Source organism: Idiotropiscis lumnitzeri, chromosome 8, assembly GCF_059441095.1.
Source record: "Idiotropiscis lumnitzeri isolate Australia: NSW breed Sydney's pygmy pipehorse chromosome 8, RoL_Ilum_1.0, whole genome shotgun sequence".
In the NCBI taxonomy this organism is placed as follows: domain Eukaryota; kingdom Metazoa; phylum Chordata; class Actinopteri; order Syngnathiformes; family Syngnathidae; genus Idiotropiscis; species Idiotropiscis lumnitzeri.
Window position 1 is genome coordinate 17,290,333 of NC_142398.1, and position 14,490 is coordinate 17,304,822.

At 39.3% G+C, this 14,490-nt stretch overlaps 1 protein-coding gene across 1 annotated transcript in view; it reads left to right on the forward strand.

The window, feature by feature from the left end:
• The first annotated feature begins 2,274 nt into the window (after positions 1–2,274).
• sgcz (sarcoglycan zeta) overlaps positions 2,275–14,490 on the forward strand; it is a 191,528-nt gene continuing 179,312 nt past the window's right edge. Inside the window, exon 1 of the mRNA XM_088302779.1 lies at positions 2,275–2,826. Coding sequence (XP_088158905.1) covers positions 2,788–2,826 — 39 coding nt within the window. The 5' untranslated portion in view covers positions 2,275–2,787. The remainder of the gene's footprint in view (positions 2,827–14,490) is intronic.

Genomic DNA, 14,490 nt, shown 5'->3' on the forward strand with positions numbered 1-14,490 from the left:
AATGTATCATTTTATACATCCGACATGATATTCAGGCGACGTGACTGGCAAGTGGGGTGACAGCAGAGAAAGAATTCAGAATCATGGTGACGTGTGCCTTCTTCCAAGCAAAAATAAATGAAAAATGGATAAAAGGCATATTGCTCTGATCTGTTTTTTGTTGTTGTTGTTGTTTTTAGAAGTGCTCATTTTTCTTGCGGGCCAAATCATAGATATGTTTTTCCTCATAAAGCCATGTATGATCGCCTTGTATCATCATTTCTACAAAAAAAAAAAAAAACATGGGTAACTAGTTTTTAAATCAGAAGGCTATATAATATTTGTTCGACTATTTTTCAATTTATTTTAAAGGGGGGATTGGTAATCTTTTTTTTTTTTACAATATTTAATATCCCAGTATAGTTCAAATTAATGACAATTTGTAAGAAAATAAAGTTGACACACATGACTTGCCTTCATGGGCCACAAAAAATAATGCAGAGGGCCGGATCTGGCCCCCGGGCCGTGAGTTTGCGCTTCTGAAAGGCAGGCGCAAACGAACCAGCATGCAAAACAGTGCCAGAAGAGTGCAGACAATGAGGTGGAAACTTTTCCATTTGTGTAAAAGTTTTTTTAGAATGCTAACAAAATGATCACGGCGTATTTTCTTTTCAGCAGTTTTGAATAATAGTTGAATCAAACAAAGCATGCATGCGTGTGTGTTATTCTTAAGAAATTGCTGGAACTAGTTTCAGCTGGACAAAGGTTTTTGAATTTGTTTTTTTGTGTGGCTTCATATTAAAAGCCATTGATTGCCATCAAATTCATTTTTCTTGAAGAAACACAGAGCAGGCACTCCAATTTTCGTTTTCACTTTAATCCCTTTGTACAGTTCTAAAACTGGTGCTAAAACTTCCAGTCTTTCTATTTGTGAATGAGAGGTTAACTCATTATTTTAAAAACACACGGAGAATATACAGCACTGTATTTCTAGAATAAATAAATATGATATACGCTGTGGTGCCCTCATTTTCTCTCACTTCTTTGGCTCTTGTTTTCTCCAGTGACAAATGATAGTAGAAATGTTTTGGTGGTCGGTAGGCGGCGACATTCTTACAAAGCAAGAGGAAGATAAGAATAAAATTGACAATAAAGTCCTGCGTAAGGAAACATTCTAATTGTGTTCAATGATATTCAATCCTATGCCTTCAACTCATCATATGCTACTCATGACAAATTTATTTATTTGTAGGTTTATGGTAGTTTTTTTTATCTATTTCAACTGATAAGGAACCCAATCAGGTTCCTGCAAAGCTTGCTGATGAGAGGATCGCCGCTGACAGAATTAGTATCCATCTATCTGGTTTCTAGACACTTATCCTGTTGAGATTTGTAGCAACTGGAGCCTATCCCATCTGACTGACAGGACAAAGGCAGACTCCACACTCAACTGGTTGTCAGTCAATCACAGAGTACAGACAAGTATCCACAGTCACATTTACAACGTTACTAAGTGAAACCGGAAAAACATGAAAGAAAGGCATATGAATCATGACTACGCACAGCTGGAGTTTTCTTTCTTTTGGTATTTTCACAGACGCTCAGTTAGAAATGTCCGTTTGCGCCGTTGTGGGTGTGAACATATAGCCAATTTGCTTTGCAATAAATTGAAGCAGCTTTTCTGATTCAGCGCACGGTCTACATGTCTGGTCCATCCAGGAGGTCGACATGCGGAAAGTACATTGATAACATTGCTGGAGCCTATCACCGCTGTCTTCGGGTTGTAGGCGGAGGACACCCTGAATTGGTTGCCAGCCAATCGCTGGGCACACAAAGACAAACAACAATCCGTTCTCACACTCACACCTAGGGACAATTTAGAGTGTTCAATCAACCGACCATTTATGTTTTGGGAACGTGGGGGTAAACCGGAGTACCCGGAAAAAGGCCATACAGGCACGGGAAGAACACGCCAACAACACACAGGAAGGCTGGATCTGGAATCAAACCCACAACCTCTGCACTGTGAGGCCATCATGCTAACCAGTCGCCCACCATGCTGGGGGATTATCATTGTTTAGATACAAAAGACCAACATGACAAATAAATGATCCTAAAAGTAATGCCAATTGATTTCTTTTCCACACCATTTTATAGGTTATATGAATAATAAGACACTCTACACAGCATAAACCTGTGTCCGTCTCTCCTCTGTCTCCCAACTCATCGCCTCCTGAGCAGCCCCCTCTTTCCCTCCCTCACTCCCTCTCTCCTTGCTCCCTCACAATCCGTTCTCTACCTCTTCTTTCTGGGAGTGCTGCTATCTCTGGCGGTTTGCCGCATGGTCGCCAAAGACTCGCCATCATCTGCTTTCCGGACTCTTCAACACTGCTGCACGGACGCATGCCCCACGGATGTAACGGCATTCATCGGACCGCAACCGCAGCGGGTCACCGGAGATCGAGGCTTCATTCCAGCGCAGAGGGATTTCTTACTTAGATGTAACTGACACCAAGTGGGGCGATAAGTGCGCATCCTCCGCACGCGAAGATTAAAGGACTTTGGCTGGATGACGGAGTCCAGATTTTAGCAACACGTCCATCCAGGAAATGCAAGTCCCGTGAGGCTCCTCATTGCCGCGATCGAACGATGGCGAGCGGGGAGATGTTGTAGCGGAGTTTGCCACTCTAAAGAGCATACGAACTTTTCGCGCGTTCTATTTTTAGGCATATATACTGCTTCCTTGTTTTGTTCCTCGCACGGGACTTCTATGCTGGTTCCAGAGTAGGCACAGCCCGATTCACGCTCATGGAACGCTCAGCATCTTTGGATATTGAAGCGCTCAAGGTAAGACGCTCAGCCGACTATTATACGCTCACTCCGGGGACAGAGTTCGGATTCATCGCGCTTGGATGCTGGGTAAATGGATGTATGGTTGGCCTGTTACATGATGATGACTGATTCTTTTTTTTTTTTTTTAATTGACTTGCACCTGCAAGTGGGGAATCAGGTCACCAGGATGTTCACATTTGCACTTCTATATTGTTTTATTGCAAAATATGAATCAAAAAGGTGTGTTCTGGTGTGGTTCGCCAAAAATCCCGCTCATCACGCTCCGCTTAGGGCATAAACGGATTGCAGTCGTGGTATGTCAATTCAGTGCGTGGGGCGAATTTCAATAATGCTTGGCTTGCACAGAGCTGCTGTGTGCGTCGGTGGGATGCTGGAACAACGGGACGGAAAGGTCCGATGGGGCGGATTCTCGGAGGGTATGTCAAATAATTTAGAGGGAGTGGAGAAACGGGGGCTGTTCATGCTGCTTTACTCTATTTGTCCACTCGTGTAATGATACCACCAGTTCGTGATTTTCAAGTGCAGTGCACAACACCCACTTGAAAATATGACTTGTCGGTAGAGTAGGTGTGATGCTGTTGCTACTTTGGACCGGAACGAGGCTCTATACAGTATTTCTCTACGGTGTATATGAACATATGTTGAACTTATGGGGATGACATGCACAATCTAATGAGGTCCAAGACAAAATTCTGCTTAAACAAAAACAATAGTCAAAGGTTGGCCCATTAATTTCCACATACGATATTTTTGATATTGTAATTGTGATGTTGAACTGTGCTGAGTTTGTTTCCCAATACCTATTTCGCTGGGAAGGCAAAATACTAAAAAAAAAAAATCTCTAAGACTGATCCAGTGGCATTCCACACCAACATTTTATGAAATTAACACTTCCCGAAATTTGCCTGTTTTCTTGTGCTTGCATGTTTTTTTCTCTGTTTACTCAGATTTCGTCCCACATTCGTAAAGCATGCATTGAAGGATAAGTGAAGACTCTGAATTAATCATGGAGTGAATGTGAATGTAAATGATTATTATGTATATGTGTCAGGCTGGTGAGCGGTAGGTACCACTCCTCGCTTAAAAATCAGCTGGGATCGACTCAGCAAACCCTTCACCCTAATGAGTGCGTGTGCTTTAAAAAATGGATGAATAGCCTCCCTCACCTACTGTCAATCAAATATACCACTGTTATCTTTGTAAAGACTTCATTTTAATATGCAGCTCTTGTATTAGATGTCATCAAATTTTCCATGTGAACATAACACGTGCCGTTGAATGTGTCTGTGAGTGTGTGTGTGACATGTGGGGTAAATAGCCACGAAAGTTAAAACTTGCTTGACATAGCAGAATTGTCTTAATCGCCGTCTATTGTTTATCACGCATGCGTTTACGCAAAGGAGCTTTGAAATTTGAGAAACATAATAAAGTCAATCTCCAGCAATAATAAGTCAACATTTTGCAGTTACAAGCCAAAAAACACAGGATTTTGATTTTGGTCTAATGTTACAGTGACACAGTTAATGTGAGAGGGTAACGCAGATTATAATCGTGGGTGGTAATGTGATTTTTTTTTTTTTTTTTGATGTGCCGTTGTTACTGGTAAGCAACGATTAGATAAATCAGCAAATTGAATCAATGCCATGCGCCTCGGGTTTGACATTTCAAGCAGCCGCTTTTTTTTTATGCGATCATGTTTCTGAGAAGTGCTTTGGTACTTTGGTTGCAAATCGAAAGATTGAAATTGACATTCATATTAAAAAAAAAAAAAAAGACCTAAAATGTTTGTCAGTCAATTTGACATAAGCAACTGTTGGGCATTTTGTATTTAGTCTTTTTTTCCTCCCGATGCCACAATTTGCACTGACTTGTGACATTTACTTGATTTTAAGTGGCGATAAGAACATACTGTATCAGAACATTGTACATTACCTCTTACAGAAAGGATTTTTTTTCTATTTATTGCCTCACAGGCGATTGTCGAGTTTTGATTGCAGAGTAAGAGCAATCAAATGTCAATTTTGAGTACTGAGCAGCATTTATTTGAGTAGGTAGCATGCAGTGGAAAAGGCATTTCTGACCAACTATGAATCACACTTGCTGTACAGCTTTTTTTATGTTTTAACCTATTGTCCCCCAAGTTCTTTCTAAAGGCTTTATCGAAACGTGGTGTTGCTGAAAAGTTGTGTACGAGCTAAGTGGTTCCCATGGTTATGGCACAGCACAAAATGTTTTTTTGTCCACTTCTACCTGTCCATCAAACTTTCCTTCTGCTTGATGTTTTCTGGTATAAGATCCTTGGCGGCATCGAATCCATCTGCTGTCACCTCCGGTGAGCTATTTTTTGGAAGGAAGAGCAAGTGTATCACGATACTATTGGAAAGTCTGGGATTATGAAAAATAAATAAATAAATTAAATAATCGTAAATATATGCGCATTCACGTGTACACGAAGTACGGTATTGTATAACAGCTTTGGCTTGCTAAACGTTGCGACTTTCTACTCCTATTCCTGAGTCGGTGTGTGTTGCACAAAATGCAATCAGAGGATATGAACAAGGACAACTTTGGGGACGTTGGGATTATACCACTTTGGATCCAATATAAAATATTAAGGACTTCTTTGGTGTGTGTGATTGTGATGAAAGTGTCTCTGCTTGTAAATCACTTCAGGTTTCAATATCAATTTGGGAACTTTAAGTGCTATTGATTGCTCGAAATAGCTGGGCCATGAATGCATTAGAATAACGGCACAATGAATTTTTGCCCGAATGAAGATGAAGAGCAAGTGTCTGAAAAAGTTAATAGTTGAAATTTGCACGTGTATGCCATAGTTTAGTCTTTAAAAGGTTCCTAAATTACTGAAATGACACAACATTCTTTCATTTCATCATAGCAGGATACTGATTTTACAAAAGGTTTGTAGATTCAGACTTAATTGTTTTGGTGATTTCACCCTGCGACAAATCGTGCTGGCTGATTTTAGCTGTGTGGCCCAAGGATGCTTCAGTAATGCAATTTTTGGACTTTCAACTCAGGGGTGGGCAAACATTTTGATTGCCGGGCCACAATGGGTTCTAAAATTTGACAGAGGGGCTGGACCAGGAGCAGATGGACGGAGTGTTTTGGTGACCTCATTTCATTGGAGAAAAAAAAATTGATTTAATTTTAAATGAAAGTGAACAAAAGCATTACAACAATATAAGTCTTTGAAAAACCACAGAATTTAGAAAATAAAACATGAACAAGGTTTATTCATTTCATTTTTTTCCAAGTTTGGCGGGCCGGATTAAAACGTTTAACGGGCCGCATGTGGCCCCCGGACCGTAGTTTGCCCAAACTTGTTCTAACTGATCTGAGGGCTAACATGCAGCCTCTCACAAGAAGAAGTCATGCCTTGTCACTCATGGCAAAACTTTGGCCTCTGTATTTCCTCGCATTTGGTTTATAGTGGTTGGTGCCGTGCTTGCCTCTCCCAAAGATCGTTTGAGATAAGGGCTGGTAAACGTTTCAAGTATCATCGTAACAGCTAACTGTTTGCTGTACTTGGAGCAACAGCAGTAACATCAAAAAATTCCGAACGCACAGAGGACCACATTATTTTGCTCACGCTCGTCATTTTTTAGCGTGCATCTCACCTAACAGGCTATTTAGAAGGTCGTTGTAGTCTGTTTTTAATACTGAATTCTGTTCTCAAAGTAATTTAACAATATTTTTAACTGAATACTGTCCGCAACTTTGAGCTAGTATAAAAATAAAAGTGAGTGAGACAGATGTTGTTCGCACTGCCCTGTAACCTGCACGCTTTTGATGTAAGGCCACACAGACAGGCGCGTCATTTTAACCGATTTCACGATGGCCATAGATGAAATCAAAACAAACGATTCAAAATGTAACCCAGCATCGCCACCATGACGATAAACGCAATTGTTGTGAAAGGCGTTTTCAGACAAACTCCAAGCCGCCAGCGCGAGTCAAAAGCCGCGCTGTCACCCGGCCATCCGCTGTGGTGCGGGAACCGGTTAACTGAATCAAAACGTTGCAATATGATGTTTTACCCTCACAGTGAGTTAGACTTACTAGTCAAAGAAAATGTGCCAAATTTTTGGAAGTATGCGGTTTGTGTGAAATTTGACGGGGAACGCCCTCGTTGAAGGGCGGCAAAAAGTTGCGGAAATTACAGACTTAAACCGATAGGAAGATCTGCTTTCTTTTCCTTACAGTTAAAGTCGTCACATTGGAGATCTCTTCAAGATAAACCCTGAGGGATATGTCCCAAGTTTTCAACAAAATGTTACGCAAGATGTGCACATCCAACTGCCGTGCAGACGAGGACAAGTTAAACGAAACAAAATATCGCTTCTAAGCGGTTGCCCAATTCCCTGAAAATATTGCAGTGATTGATTTATCTTTACCTCAGTAGAATACTTTTTTTGTTAAATACAGTGATTATCACCACGTTTAGCCCTTATTGGCAACAGCATGCAATTTGTTAGAGTGAGTCACACACAAAGTGAAAAAAAACCCGGAATATTTGGGATCATATTAAAAGGTAATTTTCTTTGTAAATTAATGCAATAGTGCTCGCTATCTGGAATATTAATTAATCAGGCCCTAAATGTTCATTGCTTACTTGGTTGATTCATTAATCAAATCTATTAATATCCAAAATAAGATGTTTACATGTGTGTTTCTGAAGGGTTTGTCATTAAGACAAAAGTATTGTTAAAAAAAGATTATACAGGCAGACGTATAAAAACATTTTCTGTAATATGTAGGCTGGTCAGTTTTGCGGCTGGCATTACACTTTATAGAGAGGTGTTAGAATTTGCCGGATGAAAGTAATGCAACTTGACTGGACACATTAGCGGTCTAGAAAATAAATGAAAAATTTTCTCAGGAAGCTCAAGCACAAAAATGTTTGTGCTCCTCTGTTGTTGTTTTTTTTTTTTTTTTTTTGTGTTCACTTACCTAGAAATAGCAAGCCCCCCAAAAAAATAAAAGTCAAATCTTATACAGTACTCTCAATGGGTGATGGCCAAATTTTCCTAACTTGTCAAGTAAAGTTCGCAAACATCCAAATGATGGTTAGTTCCCCTTTAAAATAACTGTAAACGGATATCGCTTTTTCAACCACTGCCAGAGAGAATCAACATTCACATGGTGCCTGTTTACCCACCAAGGCCCCCCCCCGCAACCCTCCCCTATATTCAGTATCCACCCGAGGCTAGTTCAGTCATGCATTTGTGGGCACTGAGCATCCAAAACGGAGCAATTAGAGGTTCAGCGATTTTTCCAAGGGCACTTCTGAACGAGTTGCGCAACAATGATTGGGCATAAAACCCGTAAACAAAAACGGGTAAAACCTCAACTTGACATTTGTTGCACAAACGACACTTCCTGCAATGTGAAAGTTGCACAATTTCTTAAAGGGCTTCATTCGACTCACATACTGAGGTTAATGCGTGCTATTCACACTCTTTTGTATGCTACTCTATTAATAATGAGCCACAACTATCTTTTTTTTTTTTTACATTATGATTAATATTTAAAGGTCTTTTATTATGCACATAAATAAGTTAAATGACTGGCATACTAACACAATTTCCACCCGGTATACATACATCATTGTTTGGGGTGGGGGTGTCCAGGGTCCATCTCTCACCACAGCTATAATCGTACTGCACCAAAACTGCTCCAATACACACCCATTCCTGCAGGACACTTTTAGCTAAAAATAGTTTGTGGGGGATATTGTGCGCATATTCCTAAGCCCACCGCTCTGTTTACTGCACACATCGTCAAAGGCCGGTATATTTAATTAACGTGTGTGCAGCTGAGGTGTTCAAAGTCTAAGTGGACTGGATTAGCCTTCAGTTGTTACCCGGAGAACATGTGATGGGGGAACCGACTCACCTGCTCTATTCTAGTTCATCTCAAATGTTTTTTGAAGATTGAGTTTGTTTGTTGCTTTGAGAACTGGGAAAATGAAAAGTACTCTTTTCCAAACTGTTCCTACAAAGTTAGACACAAATTAAAGGGAGAATCGTCAAAAATCACTGATATTCTGCGACATGGACACACACACACACACACGCATACAGGTTTTTATGGTTCGTGGGGACCACTTTTTTATTCATCATTTGTCACACGCACACACACAAGATTCTACCGGTCGACGTTAATATATTAGGCGCACATTGATCGGGTATCAATTATAGATTAATGAGCAGGTTGAAGGGGCTTTTTCTGCAATTCTTCGAGAAAGGTCCTGAATATGAAAATGTATGACGGAAACCAACCTTCCATTGCGGTTGGAAGGCAATTCAAAGAGCCAGCGGCCCAGAATTTGAGTTCAACACTTAATGCTCTGCGCTTCCAAGCCAGGGTCGGAGGTCCGATCCCCAAGTTGGGTGTTTTTGGGCGCTTTAATACACTTTACGCTAGGCCCGTAATTTGACATCACAGGGTTGTGTATTTAGACTGCCACAATAGTTAATCCGAAGCATTTTGATTAATTTAAACATGGAAAAAAAATAAAGTATGAGTTTGATGATAAACCAGGAAGATACATGATGCGATGAATATTGGAACTAGATCAGCGTAGTCGGTCCTCTTTGGGATTCAGGTGCAGATTTGTACTTAAAGAAAAGCTTGTGGAGGCCACTAACCTACATGCCACCTTTTAACATTATTAATATCACATCCAATACACATTGAAGGTCAAAGCAAAGAGTAATGAGCTACGGGCTGATAAGGGCAAATGTAATTACTTTTTTTTTTTTTTTTAAGAAGTAGCCACAGTACCGATCCAACGTTTCATAGAAAATAGTTGGACTAAATCTGTAATAAAGTATGTTATTCACTCAGACTTTTTTTCCACCATCACCGAGCCTGCGTTCATCTTTTGTTGATGACCTTGTCAACGCTTTCTGTTCTGAAGTTTTGACTGCAATGGATTCCATTGCCCCAATTAAGACCAAAGTTTTGTCAGTCAGGAAAAAGTCACCATGGAGAAAAACCCTGCTGGTTAAAGATAAAAAAAAAAAAAGGAGTATGTAGACAAGCAGAGCACAGGTGGCGCAAAAACCAAACTCTGGGTTTATTACAACATTTTACAAAGACAGTCTTCTCATCTCCAACCAGGAATTGAAAAAGGCAACACATTCATTCTTCTCAGTGGTTGTCAATAGAAACAGTAAAAATGCCCGTACATTGTTTTCTCAGTTCATCAGTTCATGCTGTCCTACAAGTTATGCAATGACTTTGCAGACTTTTTCCAAAAATAAATTATTACTGATATGAGAAAATGTAAATGGCTTTTGCCTCTCGGGAGAAATCACATCACTTGTATCATTTTGGTCGAAAGCTAATCTTGAATATTTTCACCTTTTTGACTGCACAACTTTGAATGAAATAGTTTTAAAGTTAAGATACGCAACATGCTGTCTTGATATGTCGCCTTCACAATTTTTCAAAAATGTTTTTTTACATTTTAATTACAGAGCACCAAATATATTCCTCATAGTGAATAATTCTCAGTTTCCCCTGGCTTTTAAAACTCAAGTAATTAAACCTCTTCTAAAAAAAAGCCTAACCTAGATGCATCAACAAACCTCGTTGTTTTGGACTTTATTATTTTTGATTATCCCATCACCTTTTTTTGTTTTTATTGGTTTCTTTAAATTAAATTATTCCTAAATGGCCTCGCTTTCCTGCGTTTCTGTCCTCTTCCACGTTAATCAGAGACAGACAAATTTTGTCAGCTGTTACATTATTATTAAGGTATAAACTATTGATGCGAGCAATTCTAAAAAAAAAAAAAAAAAAAAAAAAAAATGGGGGTGGCATCTACAGTATGATGGGCAAATGTTTTTTTTTTTTGTTTTTTTTACAAATTTTGATTTCCTAGAATGAAACACTTTTAACGTTTATTACATTGCTATTAATGTAATTGGTTTCTTTGCATTTATACAAATTTTGTAAGGCCATCCCATGACTACATAAAGTACTTGGAAAAGTTGAACAAGAACCGTGCAGTCAGATTGTGAGAGACAGATATGATCACAGAACAGCAACGGAGCACATGGCAACTGAAGTAATGTAAATGCATATATCTTTTTTAATGCCAATATAATCCTATAATATATTTGAAAATATATTCTCAGTCCCAAAAAGTCAACAACGTGTTTCTGTTGAAGACATTATTCAGATCTGCCTCGTTGTAGCTGGTGGGATTTGGCCATGATGAAAAGCTGCTATTGATCACATTCATATCTTTTTGTCAATGATGGGTGTGGCAGCAATTGTCATCATTTCCCAAACCCGTTGAAATGGATTTTGGACATACTCCAGGTGATTTCATTGATGCTTGTGGCAAAGTAGCTCTCCCTCATATCACAGTGATTAAGCCTTGATGCTACCGTATATGCGTCACGGCATGACTCTGATATAATGGCAATGCAATCCAGCATTTACACGCTGCATAAATCACCGCAACTTCAATCATTAACACTTCAGCACTCTGCGAGTAGCTTATATATAAACCCTGGCTACAGACTGTTTATTTGATCTTTCAGCCACAGCAGTGAGTGTAATTCTATTCATTTTTCTTTTCTGTGAGGCGACTTGAATTACGCTAATAAGATTGAGTCCATCTCATTCGTTTCATTTGGAGGATTAAACAATCCCGATGTAAAAATATGTATGTTATCATAACAAGTCAGGGGTGTCCCAATACTTTTGTTTATATAGTGTATCTTAAAATTAAGGCCGGTTTAAGTGCATATCGTACCATTTTTGCTACCGTCTTTCTCAGTTGTCAGCTCAGGCAGGTGGCGTCTTTATTACTTTAAAACAATTATTCCCCGTTGTCATCCCAATGCAACAAAGGCACTATGATACTGATTGATTGCTGAAATGACATTGCAACAATAAATATTCTTCGTCTAAGACTGTTACCATGCCCTTCACCCAAACTCCCACTCTCCTCTTATCACAGCTGCTGCAGGTCAATAATTGATAATACCGAAGCGAGCAGTTGTATCAATGTTTATATTGCATATCCACTAAAGTGGCGCATCAGAGGTATACATCCGTTGCTCACATTAATATCTTTTGTTCTACCAATATGCAACAGGCGAATGAAAAAGTCATGTCGTTGTGGGGGTAAAAAAAAAAGTGTTCTGTTCATTTCATGATTCAGTGTTCTCCTATTTACTTTCGCTCCAGTACTTCATTATGAAGTTTCATTTTATTTTTGTTAATTACATTGACTTAACTATATGCAATTTAGTCCTGTTGATTAGAAAAGGAGGCCAGGCAACTCTGGCTGATTATTGTGTCAATGCTATTTTCATTTAATTAGCATTATTTAATGGGCTCCTTCAGTTGAGCATCAAACCACGAAATGAAAAAAGCATGGAGTCACTGGAATGCTTGTATGTTCTTATAAAAACAAATACACACATTTTGACGCAACAATCAGGAATCACAATTTATTGTAGTTGTAATCGATCAATTATAACGATGCAATTGTCTTAGAGTAAAATATGCTTGAGATAAGACTAAAGTATGAACAACAACAGAGACGGCACTTTACCATATTTTGCCGGCTCGTCCTCCGTCTGCGACCTTGGCACCCTTCCATCATCGTCTCTTTGTCCTTATTCATAAAATAATTGTCCCGTGTCCCTGTCTGTCCTGGGTCCTTTTACGACACTTGCATTTCACCAGTCTGTCCCCACTTACACTCCACCTTCCAAAAAAAATAAATAAAACTGTTTCCGTTCATGAGAGGCAGACGTTTCATAATTCATTAACATTATTCATAGCTCATTCGCTGGCTAATTTCCTATTTACATCCACTTATAATAATTTACGGACTACAAAACACACAAAGTGGTTGCGCTGCAGAGATGGCTTTATTTATTGCACTTCATCACTTTGCTCAAGTTAAAGGCAACTTAAGAGGCTTACATTGGCTCTCATTTGCTTCTTCACACACTCGAACATATTGCTTCTGTGTTTTTGCCCACTCTATATCACTCTCTCTCTCACTTTGTCCGTATATGGCAGTCTGCTTGCAGTTCCTTATCAACTTTTTTTGCGCCGCATGACATGCACTAACACACAAGCAAATTAGTTCCTTCAATCAGAATTAGCGACTATACTACGAAATGAATATGCAGTGGACGAGAGGTGTGGTACAATTAAAAGGAATAAGAGGAGCCACTTTTATTGCCGGTGAATCAGGTCGGCTGTATTTATGCCCACAAAATAATCTTTTGTGAAAATACCAAAACGAGGTCTACCCTGCCTCTGTGCAGATATCTTCTACAGTATATATTCTTCTCAAAATAATTGATAAGCACTGACATAAAGGAATGATACACTTCATAGTTGATCTGTATGCATGTCAGTCTACACTTTTAATCTTTAAATATAATTTTATGATGGTAAATTGTTCATTTGTCTAAAAAAGAAAAATCAACACTTTCCCATGTACAGTATATTTGAAACTAACAGACACATTTCTCTAGCAGTTCCAAATGTGCCCTTTATCTCGCTTTACACGAGAGCTTCCCCCACAGTTGCACCATATGTGTGTCCAGAATGGCCCAGCATGTTTACATGAAGTCACCAGCAGCATATTGCCGCTACATGTATCTATCGTTCTGCCGTTCGCTCTCCTGACAAGTCAGTTATCGCTTCTCCAGCTGTGACAGGACAAATCTCATACCTGCCACTTTTATAGGACAGGCTAGGCTACATGTGCATTAAAAGCATATGCCACTCTCACAGCTCACACACACACACCCCCACACACCTCTAAATGTGTGCGGTAACACATTTTCTGGGATTTTTCGCCTCTCTCCAGGACAAAGCAAAGAGATCATCATCAGACAAATGAACCACACTGTGTTGAGACTAGGATGACGAGAAATAAAAGCATGAAAAGCAAGCTGGCACGTATGGTTAAATTCCAAAGATTCCAAATAAGAGGTAAAAGACGATCATTTTGTGAGACAAAAAGCATTACAGTATCTGTGAGTGACTTGACACTGCAGGATTTTCTTTTGTTTTTCGAGTTCAACAATACAGTATCGACCCAGTTTGGATACAAATCAATGCACTAAATTTGGTGCTCATTTTTTTTTTTTTCAAAGAACTACTCAAAGCTTTGTCTCCTCGTCCCAGATATCTAGCAGGCAAGAGGGGATAGCAGGCAAGTAATCAGCCAACACATTATTAACCTCCCAATCTCTTTGCAAAACCCAAAATCCGTGCTTCCTCATCCATTTTGCACCTTAACTGTTTTATCTTTCTTTAGTGCACATCAGGACAAGAATAAATTGGATCACTTTTACATCGGGCATTTGGATGCACACAATAAGGGATATGATCTTAAATTGTAATGTTTGTTTCAACTCCTTAAAGGGGACGTCAACTCAAATTTTTTTTAATTTTTTTTTTTTGCACGAATATGTTCTGTGCAGGCCCACGAGTTGCATCATGACATTCTGATTAAAATTGCTTTTGTGTTAAATTAGTTAAGCAATAAAATCCACACGATTTTGTCCATCCCCGGGGGCGGCCATTTTGCCACTTGCTATCGACTGAAAATGACATCACAGTTGCTCAGGGCTCAGTCAATGA